Source organism: Oncorhynchus clarkii, chromosome 12 (genome assembly GCF_045791955.1).
Source record: "Oncorhynchus clarkii lewisi isolate Uvic-CL-2024 chromosome 12, UVic_Ocla_1.0, whole genome shotgun sequence".
Classification (NCBI taxonomy): Eukaryota; Metazoa; Chordata; class Actinopteri; order Salmoniformes; family Salmonidae; genus Oncorhynchus; species Oncorhynchus clarkii.
Window position 1 is genome coordinate 15,695,856 of NC_092158.1, and position 23,756 is coordinate 15,719,611.

Sequence of the window (23,756 nt, forward strand, 5' to 3'; positions counted from 1 at the left end):
ATAGTGAGATTATATGAGACAGATTGTGCAGAGACACAAGGCATTCACTACCCAACCTTAGGAAGAGCTATGGCTTTCATGGTTTCCCCTTTAAATAAGATCTCTGCATTTCTGCTGGTCAACAGCAGACATGTACGTAAAATGGCAGTTTTCAGACGGCCATTTAGACAAATTAGTTTGTGTAGATAATATAGAGTTGCTGTACTTTACTGTGTGCCCATCTATTTTTCTATTTCCAAACGGGCTCCTTTAGCATCACTGTACCTAGGCATCCCCAGCCGCGCCCTCAGAGCATGCGCAGACCAGCTGGCTGGTGTGTTTACGGACATATTCAATCAATCCCTATCCCAGTCTGCTGTTCCCACATGCTTCAAGAGGGCCACCATTGTTCCTGTTCCCAAGAAAGCTAAGGTAACTGAGCTAAACGACTACCGCCCCGTAGCACTCACTTCCGTCATCATGAAGTGCTTTGAGAGACTAGTCAAGGACCATATCACCTCCACCCTACCTGACACCCTAGACCCACTCCAATTTGCTTACCGCCCAAATAGGTCCACAGACGATGCAATCTCAACCACACTGCACACTGCCCTAACCCATCTGGACAAGAGGAATACCTATGTGAGAATGCTGTTCATCGACTACAGCTCGGCATTTAACACCATAGTACCCTCCAAACTCGTCACCCTGCCCTGTGCAACTGGGTACTGGACTTCCTGACGGGCTGCACCCAGGTGGTGAGGGTAGGTAACAACATCTCCACCCCGCTGATCCTCAACACTGGGGCCCCACAAGGGTACGTTCTGAGCCCTCTCCTGTACTCCCTTTTCACCCATGACTGCGTGGCCACGCACGCCTCCAACTCAATCATCAAGTTTGCGGACGACACAACAGTGGTAGGCTTGATTACCAACAACGACGAGACGGCCTACAGGGAGGAGGTGAGGACCCTCGGAGTGTGGTGTCAGGAAAATAACCTCACACTCAACGTCAACAAAACTAAGGAGATGATTGTGGACTTCAGGAAACAGCAGAGGGAACACCCCCCTATCCACATCGATGGAACAGTAGTGGAGAGGGTAGTAAGTTTTAAGTTCCTCGGCGTACACATCACAAACAAACTGAATTGGTCCGCCCACACAGACAGCATCGTGAAGAAGGCGCAGCAGCGCCTCTTCAACCTCAGGATGCTGAAGAAATTCGGCTTGTCACCAAAAGCACTCACAAACTTCTACAGATGCACAATCGAGAGCATCCTGACGGGCTGTATCACCGCCTGGTACGGCAACTGCTCCGCCCTCAACCGTAAGGCTCTCCAGAGGGTAGTGAGGTCTGCACAACGCATCACCGGGGGCAAACTACCTGCGCTCCAGGACACCTACACCACCCGATTTCACAGGAAGGCCATAAAGATCATCAAGGACAACAACCACCCGAGCCACTGCCTGTTCACCCCGTTATCATCCAGAAGGCAAGGTCAGTACAGGTGCATCAAAGCTGGGACCGAGAGACTGAAAAACAGCTTCTATCTCAAGGCCATCAGACTGTTAAACAGCCACCACTAACATTGAGTGGCTGCTGCCAACACACTGACTCAACTCCAGCCACTTTCATAATGGGAATTGATGTAAAATATATCACTAGCACCTTTAAACAATGCTACTTAATATAATGTTTACATACCCTACATTATTCATCTCATATGTCTACGTATATACTGTACTCTATATCATCTACTGCATCTTTATGTAATACATGTATCACTAGCCACTTTAAACTATGCCACATTGTTTACATACTCATCTCATATGTATATACTGTACTCGATACCATCTAATGCATCTTGCCTATGCCGTTCTGTACCATCACTCATTCACATATCTTTATGTACATATTCTTTATCCCTTTACACTTGTGTGTATAAGGTAGTACTTTTGGAATTGTTAGTTAGATTACTCGTTGGTTATTACTGCATTGTCGCAACTAGAAGCACAAGCATTTCGCTACACTCGCATTAACATCTGCTAACCATGTGTATGTGACAAATAAAATTTGATTTGATTTGAATGTCACCAGCATGGTTTAAGTGTTACGTCTCAAATGGGTCAAAAGTCAATCAAATTTTATTTGTCACATGCGCCGTATACAACTGGTGTAGACTTTACCGTGAAAGGAATAAAATATATATAGGGAGTACTACATCAATGTGCAGAGGTATGAGGTATTTGAGGTAGATATGTACATGAAGGCAGGGTAAAGTGACAAGGCATCAGGATTGATTATAATAAGAGTAAAATAAAGAACAGAGTAGCAGGATCAAATGATGAGTGTAAAAGTGTGTGCGTGTGTGTGTGCATGTGTGTGGGTTTTGTGTGAAAGTGTCAATATAGTGTGAGTGAGTGTGTGTATATGGTGTACAGTGCATTTGGAAAGTATTCAGACCACTTCACTTTTTCCACATTTTACGTTACAGCCTTCTTCTAAAATTGATTAAATAAATGTTTTTCCTCATCAATCTACACACAATACCCCATAACGACAAAGCGTAAACAAGGCTTTACATTTTTTTGCATTATGTTAAAAATTTAAAACAGATACCTTATATGCATAAGTATTCAGACCCTTTAATAAGAGAGTTGAAATTGAGCTCTGGTGCATCCTGTTTTCAATTGATCATCCTTGAGATGTTTCTCCAACTGGATTGGAGATTGTGATAAATTCAATTGATAAAAAATTATTTGTAAAGATACACTTGTCTACCTACCTAAGGTCCATGCATGTCAGAGCAAAAACCAAGCCATGAGGTAGAACGAATTGTACGTAGAGCTCCGAGACAGGATTGTGTTGAGGCACAAGGGTACTTAAAAATGTCTGCAGCATTCAAGGTCCCCAAGAACACAGTGGCCTCCATTGTTCTTAAATGGAAAAAGTTTGGAACCACCAAGACTCTTCCTAGAGCTGACTGCCTGGCCAAACTGAGCAATTGGGGGAGAATGGTCTTGGTCAGGGAGGTGACCAAGAACCTGATGGTCACTCTGACAGAGCTCCAGAGTTCCTCTCTAGAGAACCTTCTAGAAGGACACCATCTCTGCAGCACTACCAATCAGGCCTTTATGGTAGAGTGGCCAGACGGAAGCCACTCCTCAGTAAAAGGCACATGACAGCCCACTTGGATTTTTCCAACAGGCACCTAAAGGACTCTTAGACCATGAGAAACAAGATTCTCAAGATTGAACTCTTTGGCCTGAATGCCAAGCATCACGTCTGGAGGAAACCAGGCACCGCTAATCACCTGGCCAATACCATCCCTACGGTGAAGCATGGTGGTGGCGGCATCATGCTGTGGGGATATTTTTCAGCGGCCGGGACTGGAAGACTAGTCAGGATTGAGTGAAAGATGAACGGAGTAAAATACAGAGAGATCCTTCATGATAACTTGCTCCAGAGCACTCAGGACTTCAGACCGGGGTGAAGGTCCCGACTTGAACCCAATCGAACATCTCTGGGGAGACCTGGATAGCTGTGCAGCGACGCTCCCCATCCAATCTGACAGAGTTTGAGAGGATCTGCAGAGAAGAATGGGAAAAACTCCACAAATACAGGTGTGCCAAGTTTGTAGAGTCATACCCAAGGAGGCTCAAGGCTGTAATCGCTGCCAAAGGTGGTTCAGCAAGTAAAGGGTCTGAATACTTATGTAAATGTGATATTTCAGGTTTTATTTTTTAATAAATTAGTAAAGATTTCTAAACTTATTTTTGCTTTGTTATTATGGGGTATTGTGTGTAGATTGATCAGTTTTAGAATAAGGCTGTAACGTAACAAAGGTGTAGGGGTCTGAGTACTTTCCGAATGCAACTGCGAAAGGTGTCATTGTACGCTGATAATTTGTTTCCTTTTAAATCCACAATTAGAATACCTCCACAGCCTCATAGAGAATATAGATAATTTTCTAACCTCTGGATTAAACAAAATTATGATAAGTGGATTTGAGGGCCATCAAATATTACATATTGGATCACTAAAAAACATAACTTTTACATTACCGTGTAGTTTACCAATAAAATGGTCTGGCGGTGAAGTGGAAATAGTCCATTTCTTTTTTTCGGATATGAATACTATCTCACTGCAATACATTTTAATCGAAAGTTAGCAAAAATAGATAAGATCTTGCTACCATGGAAAGGGAAACATTTGTGTGAAAAATCACCCTTATTAAGTCATTAGTCATATCCCAGTTTACCTATTTACTTACGGCCTTGCCTACACCTAGTGAATTGCTTTTTTAAAGATATGAGCAAAACATATTCACTTTTATTTGGGACTGCAATCCAGACAGAATTAAACAGGCCTATTTATTTAATGAATAGCACAGAAATGATTAAATATTAAAGCAATAGACCTCTCGCTAAAGGCATCAGTCATACAAAAGTTACACATAAATCCAAACTGATTCTCTAGCAGATTAGTAAAAATGTCTCACCCCATGTTCAAGAATGGGCTTTTTCCCTTTATTCAGATTACAACTACTCACTTTGGATTACAACCACTCACTTTCAGATTACAACCACTCACTTTCAGATTACAACCACTCACTTTGGATTACAACCACTCACTTTCAGATTACAACCACTCACTTTCAGATTACAACCACTCACTTTGGATTACAACCACTCACTTTCAGATTACAACCACTCACTTTCAGATTACAACCACTCACTTTCAGATTACAACCACTCACTTTGGATTACAACCACTCACTTTCAGATTACAACCACTCACTTTCAGATTACAACCACTCACTTTCAGATTACAACCACTCACTTTCAGATTACAACCACTCACTTTCAGATTACAACCACTCACTTTGGGTTATTTTATTATAATGTACAGAGCAGTAAAGACCAAAATTGGTAAAATAAAAAAAAATGTATAAAAAATTTATACAAGTGTCATTTAAGGACCAAAAAATGGACAGCTGTGCCGTATAGATTGCAAAATAGTTGTGAAAAGATTTTTGATGTACCGATTCCATGACACATGGTTTATGAACTGATACACCAAAACACCTTTGAGTTTCTGAATTTAAATTATTATACTATATATGGGGGATACAATCATCCCAGCTCTGCAGATTTTGATGTGAAGAATAATATAACACGCTTAGCAAAAATGTTTAATCTTTAATTTACAATCTGTAGAAACTGAGAATAGAAAGGTTCAGAAATGTTTTTAAACATCACAGTAATGTTGAAAAATATATGGCAAATAGAACAACTGGATGGGACTAAAAACGACAAGATAACTAATGTAAAATATACTGTGTCCGTAAAAAGTATATAGGTTCAGAAATTTTTTGGTACAGCACAGTTAAAAAATATATGGCAAATAAAAATCAAAACTGGATGGTCTTCAGAGATATATGAGAGGGGTTGAGTGTACCTGAAGGATGTGTGGCAGATTGTAAATTATGCAGACAATTACATTGATGGAAGCCACAATCTATTTCTAATACTAAAGCTGATCTACTGCCCCCCTCAAAAAAAAAAAAAAAAAAACCTCTGACAGATTGATCAAACGGAGAGTTCTGAAAGTTTGACACTAGCACAAATAATGTCTCTCTGAGACTCGAACTCTGCCATGAGACTTCTCCCTCACATCTGCCCATGGGGATTAGGTCTGCTTCTCAAGTGGCACCATATTCCCTAAAGATGTAGGATCTTAATTTGGGCCGGTTTGCTACAGCAGTAAAACAATGCTGCAGCAACGGGAAATGTGAATTATTATGCAGATTATAATTAAAGCTGCAATATGTAATTTTTGGGGGGGTGATCTGACCAAATTCACATAGAAATGTGAGTTATAGATCTGTCATGCTCATTGAAAGCAAGTCTAGATATGTTCTATGTGTGCAATTTCTATGCGTCCCGTTTTGTTTTTCAGTCCTTTACTTCCGTGTACACTAGCTTAAACAGCTGAAAAATATATATTTTTATTATTGAAAAGATATTTAACAGCGGTTTAGATGGTACAATAATTCTCTACACATTGCTTGTTTTGTCACAAACTGATACTGTATACTGTCCCTAATTTTGACCCTTGACCCTGGGGAATAGGGTGCTATTTGGAACGCATTAGGTATGGGCCAAACTGCCTCTGCCACGAAGAGAGCTCAGTTAATCAATACCAACAGATGGATATTTATTTGTTTGTGAAGCTCGACCTCAAGGCCTCTTAATCGTGTCTCATCCCATCTCTCTTCTCAACTAATCTGACATCATACAAATAACCTCTACATAATTGATGTGTTAAAGTGACACACATTCATCATTTGCAGAAGTCTCTCTCTCTTAATGATGTTGTAGCCTCTAGGTATGTCCCAAATGACTATTCCCTATATAGTTCACTACTTTTGACCAGGGCCCTTTAAAATTCTGATCAAAAGTAGTGCACTAAGTAGGGATTAGGGTGCCATTTGGGATGCAGATCTCCGCTATAACCAGCTTCTCCGAAGAATGTCTAATACATATTTAATTACGGAGTGCATTTGCTTCACTCATTCCTTCATCCCTGGCACCACAGTACTGCACTGCTTCTTTTCCAGAAGGGTTCAAATACTATTTGAAGCTTGATTGAGCTTGCCTGGTACAATGGAACCAATAGTAAAGTCCCAAAACCGCAGAACCTCACCCATCTAGCACTCCAGGCAGGCTAAAGCAAATGCTTAAAGTATTTGAAATATTTAAAATAGTATTTGAACCCAGGTTTGTTATTTACTGCAAGACAAAAAAATTCACCCAACATGTTGTGAGGTTGCGGACTGTAAAGATGGACCTGATAGAGTTCATACTATATCATGAATTATGTCCTGCTATCTTTTACAAGCTGCAGTTTTTTTAAATGATGCATAATTACTTATTGGACTTCTTTCTTTAGCCAGTATGGTTGGTATGGTGTACTGTACAAGACAGTCCCCAACAATAATAAAATGACTGAAGTTCATGGGTTCTCAATGTGGCTGTGTGTCTCCCCAAGTAGCACCCTATTTGCTATATAGTGCTCTACTTCAAAGGTAGTGCACTATGTAGGGAATAGAGTGCCAGATATCCCGAGTCTCATGCCAGAAATACAGTTGAAAAGCTACTGTAGTTTAAAACATTGAAACACTGAGCCTCCAAGACACCTGCCCTGTCCAACCTTATGACTTCTGTCTTCTCAAAGGCAGCACACTCATGTATCTTCATTTTCTCTTTTTGTTATGGGCCATTAAGTCATGGATTCTGAGTCACTTACATGCCTACCACACCGCACAGTAATGGTTGGAATTCGACAAAATGATTGAATAGCATATACAGTATTTGTACATTTATTTTGCACCGCTTGCACACGTTGCGTGTATTTGTACATTTATTGCGTGTGCAAGCGGTGCAAAATAAATGTACAAATACTGTATATGCTATTCAATCATTTTGTCGAAACTTGTGATGCCCATCAATGGGCTTCTGCCTAGCCAGGTGCTAAAATAGAACTTGGTTCTATTTTACATGTTTGGCGTGCTGCAAGTGCCGCCTCTGCCATCTCCTCATTGTTTTTTAGGAGAATATTCCCCATGGGTGATTGAAAGATGAATGAGGGTCACACTCCAGTCCATTTCATTGTGGTAATGCTCCTTATAGTTGGTTGCCAACTGCCATATAAAATCAGAAGAAGAAGAAGAAGAATGCACTAGGTTTCCCCTTTTTATCTGTGGATTAATTGTCAGAGTGGAGAACACAGGATTTTGTATGACTCAACATGGGTCAAAATTATACAAAGATCCAGCAGCATAAAAAAAGGACCATATGCATTTCAGGTAAAACAACAACACAATGTTTATTTTCCGGGATAAATTTGCTATTAATAGTGAACAAAAATGTTAATGCAACATGTTGTGTTGGTCCCATGTATCATACGCACAAGAAGCTTATTTCTCAAAAATGTTGTACACAAATCTGTTTACATCCCTGTTAGTGAGCATTTCTCCTTTGCCAAAATAATCCATCCACCTGACAGGTGTGGCATTTCAAGAAGCAGATTAAACAGCATGATCATTACACAGGTGCACCTTGTGCTGGGGACAATAAAAGGCCACTCTAAAATGTGCAGTTTTGTCACACAAGACAGTGCCGCAGATGTCTAAAGTTTTGAGGGAGGGTGCAATTGAAATCCTGACTGCAAAGTTTGGCAGTACGTCCAACCAGCCTCATAACCGCAGACCACATGTAACCAAAGCAATCCAGGACCTCCACATCCGGCTTCTTCACCTGCAGGATCGTCTGAGACCAGCCATCCAGACAGCTGATGAAACTGAGGAGTATTTCTGTCTGTAATAAAGCCCTTTTGTAGGAAAAAACTACTTCTGATTGGCTGGGCCTGGCTCCGCAGTGGGTGGGCCTATGCCCTCCAAGGCCCACCCATGGCTGCACCCCTGCTAAAGTGACTAGTGACTGATTTTCCGATCCACGGCCCTACCTTTTTTTTTAAAAGGTATCTGTGACCAACAGATGCATAGCTGTATACATAGTCATGTGAAGCCCAAAGATTAGGGCCTAATGAATTTATTTCAATTGGCTGATTTCCTTATATGAACTGTAACTCAGTAAAATCATTAACTGTTTCATATTGCATTTATATTTTTGTTCAGTATGTTTGGTTCACAGTTGGTTTTGGTATTTTAACTTACGTGTCACAAACGCGTCTGGTGGGGATAAACAAAATCAACACGCGCATGATTGCAGACGCAGAATCAGGTGGTGAGACGGTTTTGTCAGCATTTTCGGTTGATTGCACAGATGAAGCCATGTGGATTGATATATTGAGTAGTTGACTGGCATCTCTCTTACTGATGTTTGTCTCTTGAATGATTTAGTATGTGGTGACCTAAACACTGGAAACCAGTGGTGGCGGTCTCACAGTAATGGTTGGAATGGAATTAATGGAATGGTATCAAACACATCAAGAAACATGGTTTCCATGTGTAATATACCATTCCATTCCAGTCATAACTACACTATATATGTATATATACAAATGTATGTGGACACCCCTTCAAATGAGTAGATGCAGATATTTCAGCAACACCCTTTGCTGACAGGTGTATACAATTTAGCACACAGCCATGCAATCTCCAAAGACAATTACAGGCAGGAGAATGGCCTTATTGAAGAGCTCAGTTCGTCAAATATCTGTCTTGCTAAAGCTGCCCCGGTCAACTGTAAGTGCTGTTGTTGTGAAGTGGAAACGTCAAGGAGCGACAACCGCTCAGCCGTGAAGTGGTAGGCCACACAAGCTCACAGAACGGGACCGCCGAGTGCTGAAGCGTGTGTCGATTACAACACTCACTGCCGAGTTCCAAACTGCCTCTGGAAGCAACTTCAGCACAATAACTGTTTGTCGGGAGCTTCATGAAATGGGTTTCCATGGCCGAGCAGCAGCACACAATCCTAAGATCACCATGCGCAATGCCAAGCATCGGCTGGAGTGGTGTAAAGCTTGCTGCCATTGGACAGTGGAATTGCATTCTCTGAAGTGATGAATCACGCTTCACCATCTGGGGGACCTGACAGACAAATCTGGGTTTGGCGGATGCCAGGAGAAAGCTACCTGCCCGACTGCATAGTGCCATCTGTAAAGTTTGCTGGATGAGGAATAATGGTTTGGGCTGTTTTTCATGGTTCGGGCAAGGCCCCTTAGTTCCAGTGAAGGGAAATATTAACGCCACAGCATACACTGATATTCTAGACGATTCTGTGCCTCCAACTTTGTGGCAACATTTTGGGGAAGGCCCTTTCCCGTTTCAGCATAGCAATCCCTTGTGCACAAAGCGAGGTCCATACAGAAATGGTTTGTCGATCGTTGTGGAAGAACTTGACTGGCTTGCACAGAGCCCTGACCTCAACCCCATCAAACACCTTTGGGATGAATTGGAACGCCGGCTGCGAGCCAGGCCTAACCGCCCAACATCAGTGCCCAACCTCACTAATGCTCTCATGGCTGAATGGAAGAACTTCTCCGCAGCAATGTTCCAACATCTAGAGGAAAGCCTTCCCAGAAGAGAGGAGGGTGTTATCGCAGCAAACGGGGACCAACTCCATATTAATGCCCATGATTTTGGAATTAGATTTGTTTTAATGTAGTCTATGAGCCATCCTCGCCTCACCAGTCTCCACTGCTTGAAACGTACATAATTTCCTTATTCTAGCATTGCCTGTCCTAGAAAGGAAAACACTTCTATCAGACTATTACCAGAACACATTTTCCTCTGTGATTAATGTATGGTTTTCTTTCTGTGTCTCTGTTGTATTCCAGATAAAAGTGTCTCTCCTGGTCCTGAGAGCCACATGGTTGTGTCACTGGGTAGTCTTCTAGATGACCAGCACTGGCACCACGTAGCCATTGAGCGCTTTAGTGGCCACCTCAACTTCACTGTGGACAAAAGCTCTCAGCAAATCCAGGTTCCTGCAGAACTCAGTCCTTCCAAGATAAACGAGGTGTGTTGCCTGTGACTTGTTTCTCAAATAATTACACACACACACACACACACACACACACACACAAAACCATTCCTGCATGCTTGTTCTTTCAAATATTACCCTCCATTTGTCTCTAACCGATGCGTTCATAGATACTGTACGAATTAAACACATAGAAGACACACACTCAAAATAAATATAGCTTTGTAGCACGGGTCTTGATTATGCCATTGAATTCTCTCCAAGAGGGATTCATTAAAGGCCGCTAATGAATAAGATTAACCCAACCTCCATACAATATTTCTAGACTGTTTTAATAAATGGCCTATAGAAATACTTTTCTATTGAAATTTAAACACAGTTGAGCTACTGGTCATAATCTACATGAGTCCTATTGAGACATTTATGTACATTGCCATTGTAGTCCCTACCTCAATACACAGATTGGGATAATTGATTTAATCTACTCTTCTGCGCTCTGCTCTATGCTACTCTGCTCTATTCTGTTCTGCTCTGCCATACTCTTCTACTCTGCTCTACTCTACTCTGATTTTCTCTTCTGATCTACTATTTTTTCTTCTACTCTAACCTGCTCTACTCTGCTCTTCTCCTCTACTCTTCTCTTCTACTCAATTTTGCTCTAATCTTCTACTCTGCTCTTTTCTTTTTCTCTACTCTACTCTGTTCTACTATTTTCCTCTACTGTACTCTGTCCTGCTCTACTCTACTCTGCTCTTCTATTCTACTCTACTCTACTCTTCCATTCTGCTCTACTCTTCTACTCTACTCTACTCTGTTCTTTTCTTCTAATCTGCTCTGCTCTTCTACTCTACTCTTCTGCTCTACTCTGCTCTACTCTACTCTACTCTGCTCTGCTTTACTCTGATCTACTCTACTTTGCTCTTCTACTCTGCTCTACTCTACTCTGATTTTCTCTTCTGATCTACTCTGCTATTTTCTTCTACTCTACTCTGCTCTACTCTTTTCCTCTAATGTACTCTGTCCTGCTCTGCTCTGCTCTGCTCTTCTCTACTCTACTCTACTCTACTCTGTTCTTTTCTTCTACTCTACTCTGCCATTTTCTTCTTCTCTACTATACTCTGCTATTTTCTTCTTCTCTGCTCTGCTCTACTCTTCTCTTCTACTCTGCTCTGCCCTTCTCTTCTGCTCTACTCTGCTCTTTTCTTCTACTCTACCCTGCTCTACTCTGCTCTTCTCCTCTACTCTTCCTCTCAACCTTGCTCAACTATTCTACTTTTCTCTTGTACTCTACTCTGCTCTTTTCTTCTACTCTACCCCACTCTACACTTGCTCTTCTACTCGGCGATTCTCTTCTACTCCACTCTGCTCTTCTACTCTACTCTACTCTACTCTACTCTGCTCGACTCTGTTCGAGTCCGTTCGACTCTGTTCGACTCTGTTCGACTCTGCTCAACTCTGCTCATCTACTCTACTCTGCTCTTCTCTGCACTTTTCTTCCACACTACACTACTCTGCTCAACTCTGCTCTTTTCTTCTACTCTACTCTACTCTACTCTGCTTTGCTCTTCTCTTCTCTACTCTGTCCTGCTCTACTCTACTCTGCTCTTCTCGTCTACTCAACTCTGCTCTGTCCTGCTCTACTCTACTTTACTTTACCTTTTTATTCCTTCCTAAACATATGCCATCAATTAATGATTTCCAATCTCATTTGGTCTATCACCACTTGTTGAAGGTGTTACTATATCAAATTCCCATATCATGATAATATACTGTAGGTAAGAACATGTTGGAATATTAACTTTGGCTTGATGTTCTTTCACAAGATTAGCTATGGTGGCGTCCAGTGCCATGGAAGTCAGAGGGTTATGTCCAGGAGGAACTTCCATGGGTGCCTTGAGAACCTGCTCTGGAACGATGTGAACGTGATAGATCTGGCCAAACAGCAACAGCAGGTCTCCATCACGGTACGTTTGCAAAGGGGAGGGAACACATCACCTCTACATCACTCTCCAACCAAAGTGCATGAATTAAGTAGCAAACTGAATTGAATAGAAAATTTAACAACTCTTGGAGGTTGATAAAAAATGTATAAAACCAACTTGTTTCAGCCCTTAGCCATCCTCCGGGTTTGCTACCTCAGCCTGTTGAACTGTAGGTGGTTGGTGATAGGTTTATTATTTCTATTTTTTATTTATTTAATCTTTATTTAACTAGGCTAACCTGGAATTATCTGGGATTTATCTGCTGACCTGGATTCAAATAGTATTTGTTTTCTTTCAAATACATTAGCTGAGCTTGATTGAGCAAAATTGAACAGGTGGAATAGTCGCAAAAGTACAAAAGTATTTCAAAGGAAACAGAGATACTATAAATCCCATAGCGCACCTTGTGTCTGTGTGAACTGCTGGAAAATCAGACCTCTCTGCATCTAGCTGCTCCTCTATATAACAGAATCCCCTCAATACAAATGGGTTATATTCCTGTTGATTGGTCCATTAATGAGGGGGCTACATTGAACAGAGAGTCTGAATCCCTCTAGATGGTGTTTAGCTCTCTCCTAAACACATTTTACCGTCTTGTAAATGATTACCTTAACTGCTCCAAAATGAAGTAGCGAATGGAGGAATAAGCAGAAATAATTAATGCGGGAAAACTGAAATGAATAAACACCCACACATCTAACACAGAGAATACCAGTAGCCAGAAATGAGATATGACCACTTGTTTAAATGTAATAAATATGCTAGGGAAATGAAAGTGACGTCAGTCTCTGGAGTATACTTTGAGGACATATTTCTTTGTTCTTTTTCAGTGGTTAAAGTTTCTCCTCACTACAGTAGCATACTGTAAGCACACTGTTGCAGTATATCAATTTCACTGTTGCTGCAAACAACTTTTTCCCTGTTGTAGTTACTGTACAACAATGTAATTGTAACGCTCGTCGTCGTAAGGAAGAGTGGACCAAAGCGCAGCATGGAAAGTGTTCATGATCTTTGTCAAGAATCACTCAAACAAAAATAACGACTACAAAACCAAAAGCGAACAGTTCCGTCGGGCACATTATACTAAACGGAAAACAACACCCCACAAAACACAAACGGAAAATGACAACTTATATATGATCCCCAATCAGAGACAACGATAGACAGCTGCCTCTGATTTGTAACCACACTCGGCAAAAACAACAAAGAAATAGAAAAAATAGATTCTCCCACCTGAGTCACACCGTGACCTAACCAAACATAGAGAATACATAAAGATCTCTAAGGTCAGGGCGTGACAGTCATACTTGTCATACTAAAGATACTGCTGTGATATCACTTTGAGCTAGACAGTACTGCAATACACAATTTTCGCCCAGCAGCAGACCATGAAACCATCATTACTATACAACCACCATCCAACAACAATGGTTAACACATTAGATGGCTAGACCCTACTCCCAGACAGACACACGGTATGATTTCAGTCATAACTTCAGAAAGTTGCATTTGACTAGCCTGATTAAGATGGTCCATGTTATTACTAGCTTAAACCAGACTGAATGCTGGACTCACCATTGTTTCATTGAAGCAAAACAATGGTTGAGTGCAGAATTCAGTCTGGTTTAACCTGGCTAGCATGACAGCAATCGTCTTTGTTTGCTCTGCTAATGTCCTGAGATCATATACCTCAGATCCCTATAAGGTTGAGGACTCTCATTATGATATGTATTATGAATGTCCTCCTGCTGGACATTTTGCTGATTAGATGTATCTCTTCGAATGCCATTCGCAATAGACTCAGGTCAGATGTCCCTTAGCTTGATTTCACCTTCTTGCTGAGGACTAATTAATATTTAGGTTTTTCCCATTACATTACACATATCTATATACGTATATATATATATATATACACACTTTTTTTTTAGGGAAATGTGACCTTTACATGTGCTGAGCCAGTCTCTGTCCCCGTGACGTTCGCCGGCGCGCAGAGTTTTCTCCAGTTGCCAGGGGCAGCGCAGCAGCAGAGAGATGGCGGTGGGGTTGCCGTGGCAGCGGTTGGCGTGGCGATCAGCCTGCAGTTCCGGACCTGGAATAGAGCGGGCCTTCTGTTAACCTTTGACCTCCAGCAGCAGGCGGGAAGCCTGTGGCTCTACCTGAGTGAGGCCAGAGTCAGGCTGCAGGTACACAAGGCTGGAGGATACACAATCCTAGTGGACGTAACTGCAGGTCAGATCAACAGTAACATACGGTTGTTGTTTTGTGAAGTTTTGATCTATGAGAATAACACAATCTCATTACCCTAAATAGCTAATCACTGGAAAAACAAAAACATCCTTATTGTACCCTAAGACTGTTATGCAAAATATTGAGTTGAGCAGGATAATGTCCTATATTATAGGTAGCTAATGCACTCTTGTTTCCTTTCTGTCCATAGGATTTGGTCTGAATGATGGCCAGTGGCATTCAATAGATCTAACTGCAAGGAGAGGTCATCTAACCATCACTGTGGATAAAGAGGAAGACTCCACGGCTCATGCCAGCCCATCTTTCCCCGTGGTATCAGGAAATAACCTCTTCTTTGGAGGTGAGAGAAAACAACATGCATCATATACTGAGTGTACAAAACATTAGGAACACCTTCCTAATATTGAGTTGCACCCTCTTTTGCCCTCAGAACAGCCTCAATTTGTCTGGCCATGGACTACAAGGTGTCGAAAGTGTTCCACAGGGATGCTGGCCCATGTTGACTCTAATGCCTCTCACAGTTGTGTCAAGTTATCCTTTGAGTGGTGGACAATTCTTGATACACAAAGGAAACTGTTGAGTGTGAAAAACCCAGCAGCGTTACAGTTCTTGACGTACTCAAACCGCTGCGCCTGGCACCTACTACCATACCCTGTTCAAAGGCACTTAAATATTTTGTCTTGCCCATTCACCATCTGAACGGCACACATACACAATGCATGTCTCAATTGTCTCAAGGCTTAAGAAACCTTCTTTAACATGTCTCCTCTCCTTCATCTACACTGGTTGAAGTGGATTTAACAGGTGACATCAATAAGGGACCATAGCTTTCACCTGGATTCACCTGGTCAGTCTATGTCATGGAAAGAGCAGGTGTTCCTAATGTTTTGTGCACTTAGTGTACATTGGACCTCAGGTTTTTTTCTGACTGTGTCACATGACCAGGAAAAACTCTTCGCCGTAATCATAAATACTACTTGGCTTTCCAGAGACTAATCCTAATTGCAGTTAGATAGTCAAGGGTAACTGTTGGTGCATATGTGTATCAAGATTTGTTTTGGACCAGTAGCGTTTGATCTCAGGGCTTAGTGCAGAGAAGCATAGAGCTTCTTAACCAGACTGCAGGAACTCTCCTCCTCCGCTTTAGCTTCCCTCAGAGCATTGTTTCTCTGTTTGGATTCTGTGTTTGTCTCTCTGTCCCCCTCTCCCTTCTTCCCCTCAGCAAAATCTTTTTGGAAGCCTTGTCACGTCATTTAACTACCTTTAGCAGAGAGCCAGGCAGCACCAGCTCTGTGTCCACAGCCCACACACACTGGAAATCAAGCAGAATAACAGTTATGCTTAGAAAATCTCCCGTGTTCAACACTTGGCCTTCACTCTGGAATATACAACCTATACTCTGAATATACAATGCATTCGGAACTGTATATCGATTTGGAGATCGATATTACAGCGATCTCCAAATCGACATGTGTGGAATCATCGACAGGTCAGTACAAAACACCATTCCCTGATAGGATTGTTACTAGGGTTGCACAACATTCCCTAAATTCCCATGTTTTACAGTAATCCTGGTTGAAGAATTCTCAGATTTCCTGTTTATTCCCTCCTGATTCCAGGAATCTCGTAACAGGAATTTCTGGATAACCGAGTGTCAGTGTCACTAATGCTATATCTTCCTCAGTTCACACACAAACTTAGCCAGATATAACTGGTACAAGGACAACCTGGGTGTGTGGACTATTGGATGAACTAATGGTATTATGAAAGCTCCTGATTTAACTTAATTTTGAGTCATTTTTAAGAAATTATCTTATCTAGAGCGGCTTACAGGAGCAATTAGGGTTAAGTGCCTTGCTCGGAGATTCGAACCAGCAACTTTTCAGTTTCTGGACCTACCTCTTGACCGCTAGGCTACCTGCTGCCTGTGTAACTTCATGTAACTTCGGTGTTGAGTTTGGTACATTATACATTGAAGTCCTTTAGCAGACTTTCGTAACCAGAGCAACATACAGAGCAGGAGCAATTAGGGTTACGTGTCTTGCACAAGACCCATTGACTTTTTCCACATTTTTTACACTTTCGCTGGCATAGGTGAATCCCGGTGAAAACTATTATCTCTTATTGATCTCACCTATAGATGAAAGGGAGGAGAGAGGTTAAAGAAGTATTTGTAAGATTTGAGAATTCATTTTATTTCTATTTAACTAGGCAAGTCAGTTAAGAAGAAATTCTTATTTTACAATGACGGCCTACCCCTTCCACAACCTGGGCAACAGTGGGGCAATTGTGCACCACCCTATGGGACCCCCGATCACTACCAGTTGTAATACAGCCTGGGATCGAACTAGGGTCTGCAGTGACACCTCTAGCACTGAGATGCAATGCCTTAGACAACTGCGCCACTCGGAGCATATGCTTTTCCCATTCAGAGGGTGAATGGGCAAGACAAAAATTTGAAATGCCTTTGAACGGTAGTAGGTGTCAAGTGCACCGGTTTCTGTCAAGAACTGCAACGCTGCTGGGTTTTTCACACTCAACAGTTTCCCGTGTGTATCATGAATGGTCCACCAAAAAAGGACATCCAGCCAACTTGACACAACTGTGGGAAGCATTGGAGTCAACATGGGGAAGCATCCCTGTGAAACGCTTTCGACACCTTGTAGAGTCCATGCCCCGACAAATTGAGGCTGTTCTGAGGGGAAAAGGGGGGAGGTACAACTCAATATTAGGAATGTGTTCCTAATGCTTGATATTTTGTATACTCAGTGTATATACTGTACAAGCTATACTATGAAAATACAAGCTATACTCTGAATAATCAAGCTATACTCTGACTATACAAGCTGTCCTCTGAATATACAAGCTGTCCTCTGAACATACAAGCTGTCCTCTGAATATACAAGCTGTGCTCTGAATATTCTTCTGATATTGTATACCCTGAATATACAAGCTGTCCTCTGAATATACAAGCTGTGCTCTGAATATTCTTCTTATATTACCCTGAATATACAAGCTGTCCTCTGAATATACAAGCTGTACTCTTCTTCGCTACTATATGAGATACAACATATCTTTGTAATCCTTTATCATGAGGCAATGGCTTTGGCCTGTTTTTATTGACCACCTGTCTTTTGTAATGCCTACTTGTAAATGGGCGTTGATTTATGGCTGTCGTTTGGTCTAATACAGGTTGCCCGGACAGTGAGAATAACCAGGAGTGCAGAAACCCCTTCAACGTGTTCCAAGGCTGTATGAGACACATCCATGTGGATAACAATGCTGTGGATCTCATCAAGGTACAACAGATGCTGATAGGAAACTACAGCGATCTCCAAATCGACATGTGTGGAATCATCGACAGGTCAGTACAAAAAACCATTCCCTGATAGGATCGTTGCTAGGGTTGCACAACATTCCCAAAATGCCCATGTTTTCCAGAAATCCTGGTTGAAGGATTCTCCGATTTCCTGTTTATTCCCTCCTGATTCCATGAATCTCTGGATAACCGAGTGTCAGTGTCAAAATGTTCCTAATGCTATATCTTCCTCAGTTCACACACAAACTTAGCCAGATATAACTGGTACAAGGACAACCTGGGTGTGTGGATTATTGGATGAACTAATGGTATAATGAAAGCTCCCGATTTAACTTAATTTTGAGTCATTTTTAGGAGACACTCTTATCCAGAGCAACTTACAGGAGGAATTAGGGTTAAGTGCCTTGCTCGGAGATTCAAACCAGCAACTTTTCAGTTACTGGACCTACCTCTTGACCACTAGGCTACCTGCTGCCTGTGTAACTTCATGTAATGCAGTGTTGAGTACATTTTACATTGAAGTCCTTTAGCAGACTTTCTTAACAAGAGCAACATACAGAGCAGGAGCAATTAGGGTTACATGTCATTCTCAAGGCCATATCAGCAGATTTTTTTCACCTAGTCTGCTCAGGCATTTGAACCAGCAACCTTTCAGTTACTGGCCCAATGCCCTTATCCACTGCGTTACCTGGTAGAGAGAAGTCTATGTGCATTGTTTGCTTGTCTCTCGAACGCTTATCTCTGAAATCTCTTTAGATCTTCCCCGACACTTTTCTTGATTGTTTTCACATCTACCTTTTATATGAAGTGAAAACTTTTCTGAGGTAAGGTGTGCTATTTTGATAATACAACAGTGCGAAGTGAAAGGGGGATATTACACCACCCTGTGGAGACCCAGAGATGAGGAATCAGCAGCAGAAAGATTGGTCCTATATGAAATGTAGACGTATTGTTCAGTGGAGGCCGTGGTTTGGAAATAACCAATATGATGTTCCCTGCAGAGACTGATTTGTTACAATTCTATTATTGCTGCTGCATTGCTGCTGCTGCCCTGTCAACTCTATGCTGTAGTTTTTAGTTTAGAGGGCAAGGTTTGTTTTTCTAATGCCGCTCTCTTCTCTCGTTTCTCCTTGATTTTAAATGGCTCACTGTTTGGTCTCCCATCGCATTCCTCTTATATTGTCATCTTTGTTACGGCCATTATCATCAAAGTCATCATCACTTTCATCTTCCATTTTCATTCTTATCATCACCACTGTCATCACCATCTATCAGTATTGTTATTGGGTGCATTCCAAATGGCTCCCTTTCCCCTATATTCTGTAGTAAACTACTTTTGACCACGGGCCCTGGCCCGGGTACTATCTAGGGAATGGGGTGCAGTTTGGGATGGAGACATTGTAATCTTCATCTTCGCCGTAGTTCTTGCCGGCCATCTTTTTCAGATTGTATCTGATATGTGAGAGACAGCGAGTCAAAGCCACTCATGAGGAGCGGAGCTAATGTTTTACTGTCGGCTTTCTCCACGCTCAAATAGGAACACGATTATTGTGACAATTATCAACTCTCCTTGTGACCACACGCGCACAAGCACACGCACATACAAATTCACACAGTCTCAGCAAACAATCTGTCTGTACTGGTTGTAGCTCGTCGTCAGAGAGACACATTTCTCCTGCTTCACTGGTTTTAATTGAATATCTGGACCTGATCCTATTATTTAATTTGGATCTGCTTCTGTCTCTGATGGTCTGGAGACTTTATGGCTCACTTGAAGCAGATGCTTTGAACTTTGAGATTCCCTTTTTAAATGAGTTTAGTTGTATAGTTGATTGGCGTATTCAGACTGTGTTGTATTGGAAAGAATGCGCTCCCTGCACTGCAAACAAGCCATATCACTGTCCTTATAGCCACCAACCCTTGGTGGTGATGCAGAGATTTACAGTAGTGAGTGCATACATTTTCATTCGTACTGGTCCTCCATGGGAATCGAATCCATGCCCTACCAACTGATCCACATGGGACCAGAATGGGATCAAAATACAATGCAAAGAGGACAATACACTGTGTATTTTCATGTACCACTCCAGATGAAAACCTGATATAGTGGTGTGTTTGCTACAGGATTCCTTATCGGGTTAGTTACACGCCACAGGTAGCCATAGAGGTGCAGCAGGTAGCCTGGTTGTTAGTGTGTTGGGCCAGTAACCCAAAGGTTGCTTGATCAAATCCCTGAGCTGACAAGCTAAAAACCTGTTGCTCTGCCCCTGAACAAGGCTGTTAACCTGCTGTCATTGTAAATAAGAATTTGTTCTTGGTAAAAAGAAGAGGATTTGGGGTTATTCATTTTCAGTTTTTGACTGGACAGAATCGCATAGCTAAAACATTCACAGCTAGCGGAAATAACGTTTTCATCTTGTGACTCCATTTCCGATGTTATTGTGGTCTAAAGTTAGGGTGTGTGTGTCCAGCTTTCTTCTCATTTCAGTGGAACATATTACATCTGCAGGCGCGTGTGTGTATGCGTGTCAGTTGTAGAGAAACAGACAGACAGGAAGGAAAAAAGGAAAGAGACAGACCCCCCCCCCCTCCCCAAGAAAAAAAAATGAGTCAACCAACCCCCCAAAAAAATGGTTGAGTCAATTTCAAACCCACCAAAAAATCTAAGGGTTAAATAAAGCAGTACTTGTTACCTTCAGACAAGTCCCGTGAGCAAAAAGGAGAACATCGTCGTGTTCGTGAGAGTCTCCCCTTTTTATTGAATGGTAGTTTATAGGTGAAACCGTTCGTGAGAGTCTCCCCTTTTTATTGAATGGTAGTTTATAGGTGAAACCGTTCGTGAGAGTCTCCCCTTTTTATTGAATGGTAGTTTATAGGTGAAACCGTTCGTGAGAGTCTCCCCTTTTTATTGAATGGTAGTTTATAGGTGAAACCGTTCGTGAGAGTCTCCCCTTTTTATTGAATGGTAGTTTATAGGTGAAACCGTTCGTGAGAGTCTCCCCTTTTTATTGAATGGTAGTTTATAGGTGAAACCGTTCGTGAGAGTCTCCCCTTTTTATTGAATGGTAGTTTATAGGTGAAACCGTTCGTGAGAGTCTCCCCTTTTTATTGAATGGTAGTTTATAGGTGAAACCGTTCGTGAGTCTCCCCTTTTTATTGAATGGTAGTTTATAGGTGAAACCGTTCGTGAGAGTCTCCCCTTTTTATTGAATGGTAGTTTATAGGTGAAACCGTTCGTGAGAGTCTCCCCTTTTTATTGAATGGTAGTTTATAGGTGAAACCGTTCGTGAGAGTCTCCCCTTTTTATTGAATGGTAGTTTATAGGTGAAACCGTTCGTGAGAGTCTCCCCTTTTTATTGAATGGTAGTTTATAGGTGAAACCGTTCGTGAGTCTCCCCTTTTTATTGAATGGTAGTTTATAGGTGAAACCGTTCGTGAGAGTCTCCCCTTTTTATTGAATGGTAGTTTATAGGTGAAACCGTTCGTGAGAGTCTCCCCTTTTTATTGAATGGTAGTTTATAGGTGAAACCGTTCATGAGAGTCTCCCCTTTTTATTGAATGGTAGTTTATAGGTGAAACCGTTCTGACGTTTTCATGCAAAGAAGTCTCATGTTCTGACAAACACCGCTGGACTGTAGCTCTGTCACATATCTCTAGTATAAACTGACGGATTTTGATAGGGATCTCCAGTGTGTCAATCAACTCTATTGGTTTTTAATGGACATTTTCAGCGTGTTTATCATTCCAGGGGAAAGCTTAATCTCGGTCCAGAAACCTGGCCCCAAGATGTGGTTGACCGAATACAGAGGAAAGCCTGTTGACTAGGTAATATTCTAATCAACCACATCTTGGGGTTCTATTCAACCACCCCCCCCCACTCTGTGAATATGAATACCTGTGTGTGTGGTGCTGTTGCTCTGCTGCTATCGGGGGGATGAAGAAAGTGAAAAGTAAAAAGTCTCTCCCTTGGCGAGGTGTGTGTGTGAGAGAGTGTTTGAGAGCTAGACACAGGGGGAGAGAGCGAGTTAATTTTTGAGGCTTGTGTGTGTGTGTGTGTGTGTGTCTGCCTGCTCACGCCTGCCTTTGTGCGTTTGTGGAAGCTGGAGGGAAAACACTGCTTTTAGTTCCCTCAATGGCCCTATGCTCTGTGTGGAACCTCAGCTTCAGGCAGGGGTGTTGAAAGTGATCTTGTGATAAATAAACGGGGCATAAACAGTGCATTTTGTATAAATGAAATGACAGTGCCAGTGCACATCAGGCAGGCTACCTGCACACTCCATTACCTCAAGACACGTGTTTGTGTGTGTGTGCACGACAAAGGGAGTAAGGCAATAGCACAAAGCTGGTAGCTTAGCCCTGGAGAGGGGAATTGAATCATTTATAATGGAGTGATTTTAGTCCACTCTCTCTCTCTCTGTTAGCTAGCTACCGGAATTTATCGAGAGGCGAAGTAGCTCAGGAACAGAGAAAATAACCAGGTCAATCAGGTGCATAGCCACCTCACCTTAGACAATAAGAAACAGAGACATGATTATGCCGCTCCTATACAATACGAACAGAATGATTATCTTTAGATCGTAATCAACATTAGGATTAACATTCTGCTCCATATTAATCACTTGAGATTTCCACCCTATAATTGTCACACTTAACTATATTTACAATGTAGTGACAACTACTTCCATTCTAATGTGTAGTTTTACCACTCTTACTGATGTCTAGCTAATTCTGTATAATCCACCATAGCATTCGCTCTTACTGCCATTCATGTACAGTAATTCACACCCTGCATTGAAGCTCCTGGCTGTGCTGTGCTGCAACAATACTTTGTTTTCCCCTTGGCTCTGCAGCACACCCATAGATATGTACTGTAGGCTACAAAAGTTGAAAGTTAGCGAATAGGATTTGAACCCAGATCTGGCTGTATTTTGCTGCAGTGAGGAGTGTTGGACCAGTGAGTTTAGCCTCTGTCAGCCTGCAGTGATCCACTCCCCCCCCCCACACACACACACCCCACCACCAGGATGCACCAGTATCTCTTCCTGAGGTCGCGTTGATGACATGGGGTCCGTCTCTCATAATGTGACGTTGGGCCACCTTTGGTCTCCAGGCTTAGGGGAGAGGACCTGAAGACCTGTCTCACCTGTCTCCTGCAGGGCCCCTGTCAGGCTCAGCCAACCCTTGAAAACACTACAGTTCAGACAACACCAGCGAATGGCAACTAAGAAAACAACACTGTAACCTTCACCATTGTTTCTCCGGGCCTGCTTTGCCTGTCTCTCAGCCGGTGACTTTCCCGCGTCGTGACACGACTATATTTATCACCCCTCTGTAATTGGGATCACGATGCACGTGGCTTAGCCTGCCAAGGGTTGGGCGGGAAGTGGCATCAGGGCCCAGAGAGAGAGGGGGGTTATGGGTAGCTGAGGGTACCTAGCTGCCCCAGCCTTCTGTCACCCTGTCTGTGAGCTGTGGCATACAGCCCTGGAGCAGGTGCTCTCACGCAGGTGCAAACACGCAGGTGTTCTCAAGCAGGTGCTCTCTCAATCTCAATTTAAAACGGGCTTTATTGGCAAAAACAGGTGTATGAAAAAAATAAAATGAACATTCAGAAATGAACAGTAAACATTATATTCAAAATAATACAGTTGAAGTCGGAAGTTTACATACACCTTAGTCAAATACATTTAAACTTAGTTTTTCACAATTCCTGACATT

At 42.1% G+C, this 23,756-nt stretch overlaps 1 protein-coding gene across 1 annotated transcript in view; it reads left to right on the plus strand.

The window, feature by feature from the left end:
- LOC139422762 (contactin-associated protein-like 4) overlaps nt 1–23,756 on the plus strand; it is a 217,192-nt gene that overhangs the window by 86,617 nt on the left and 106,819 nt on the right. The window contains exons 6-10 of the mRNA XM_071174090.1: nt 10,345–10,526; nt 12,314–12,454; nt 14,401–14,701; nt 14,910–15,059; nt 17,912–18,083. Coding sequence (XP_071030191.1) covers nt 10,345–10,526; nt 12,314–12,454; nt 14,401–14,701; nt 14,910–15,059; nt 17,912–18,083 — 946 coding nt within the window. The remainder of the gene's footprint in view (nt 1–10,344; nt 10,527–12,313; nt 12,455–14,400; nt 14,702–14,909; nt 15,060–17,911; nt 18,084–23,756) is intronic.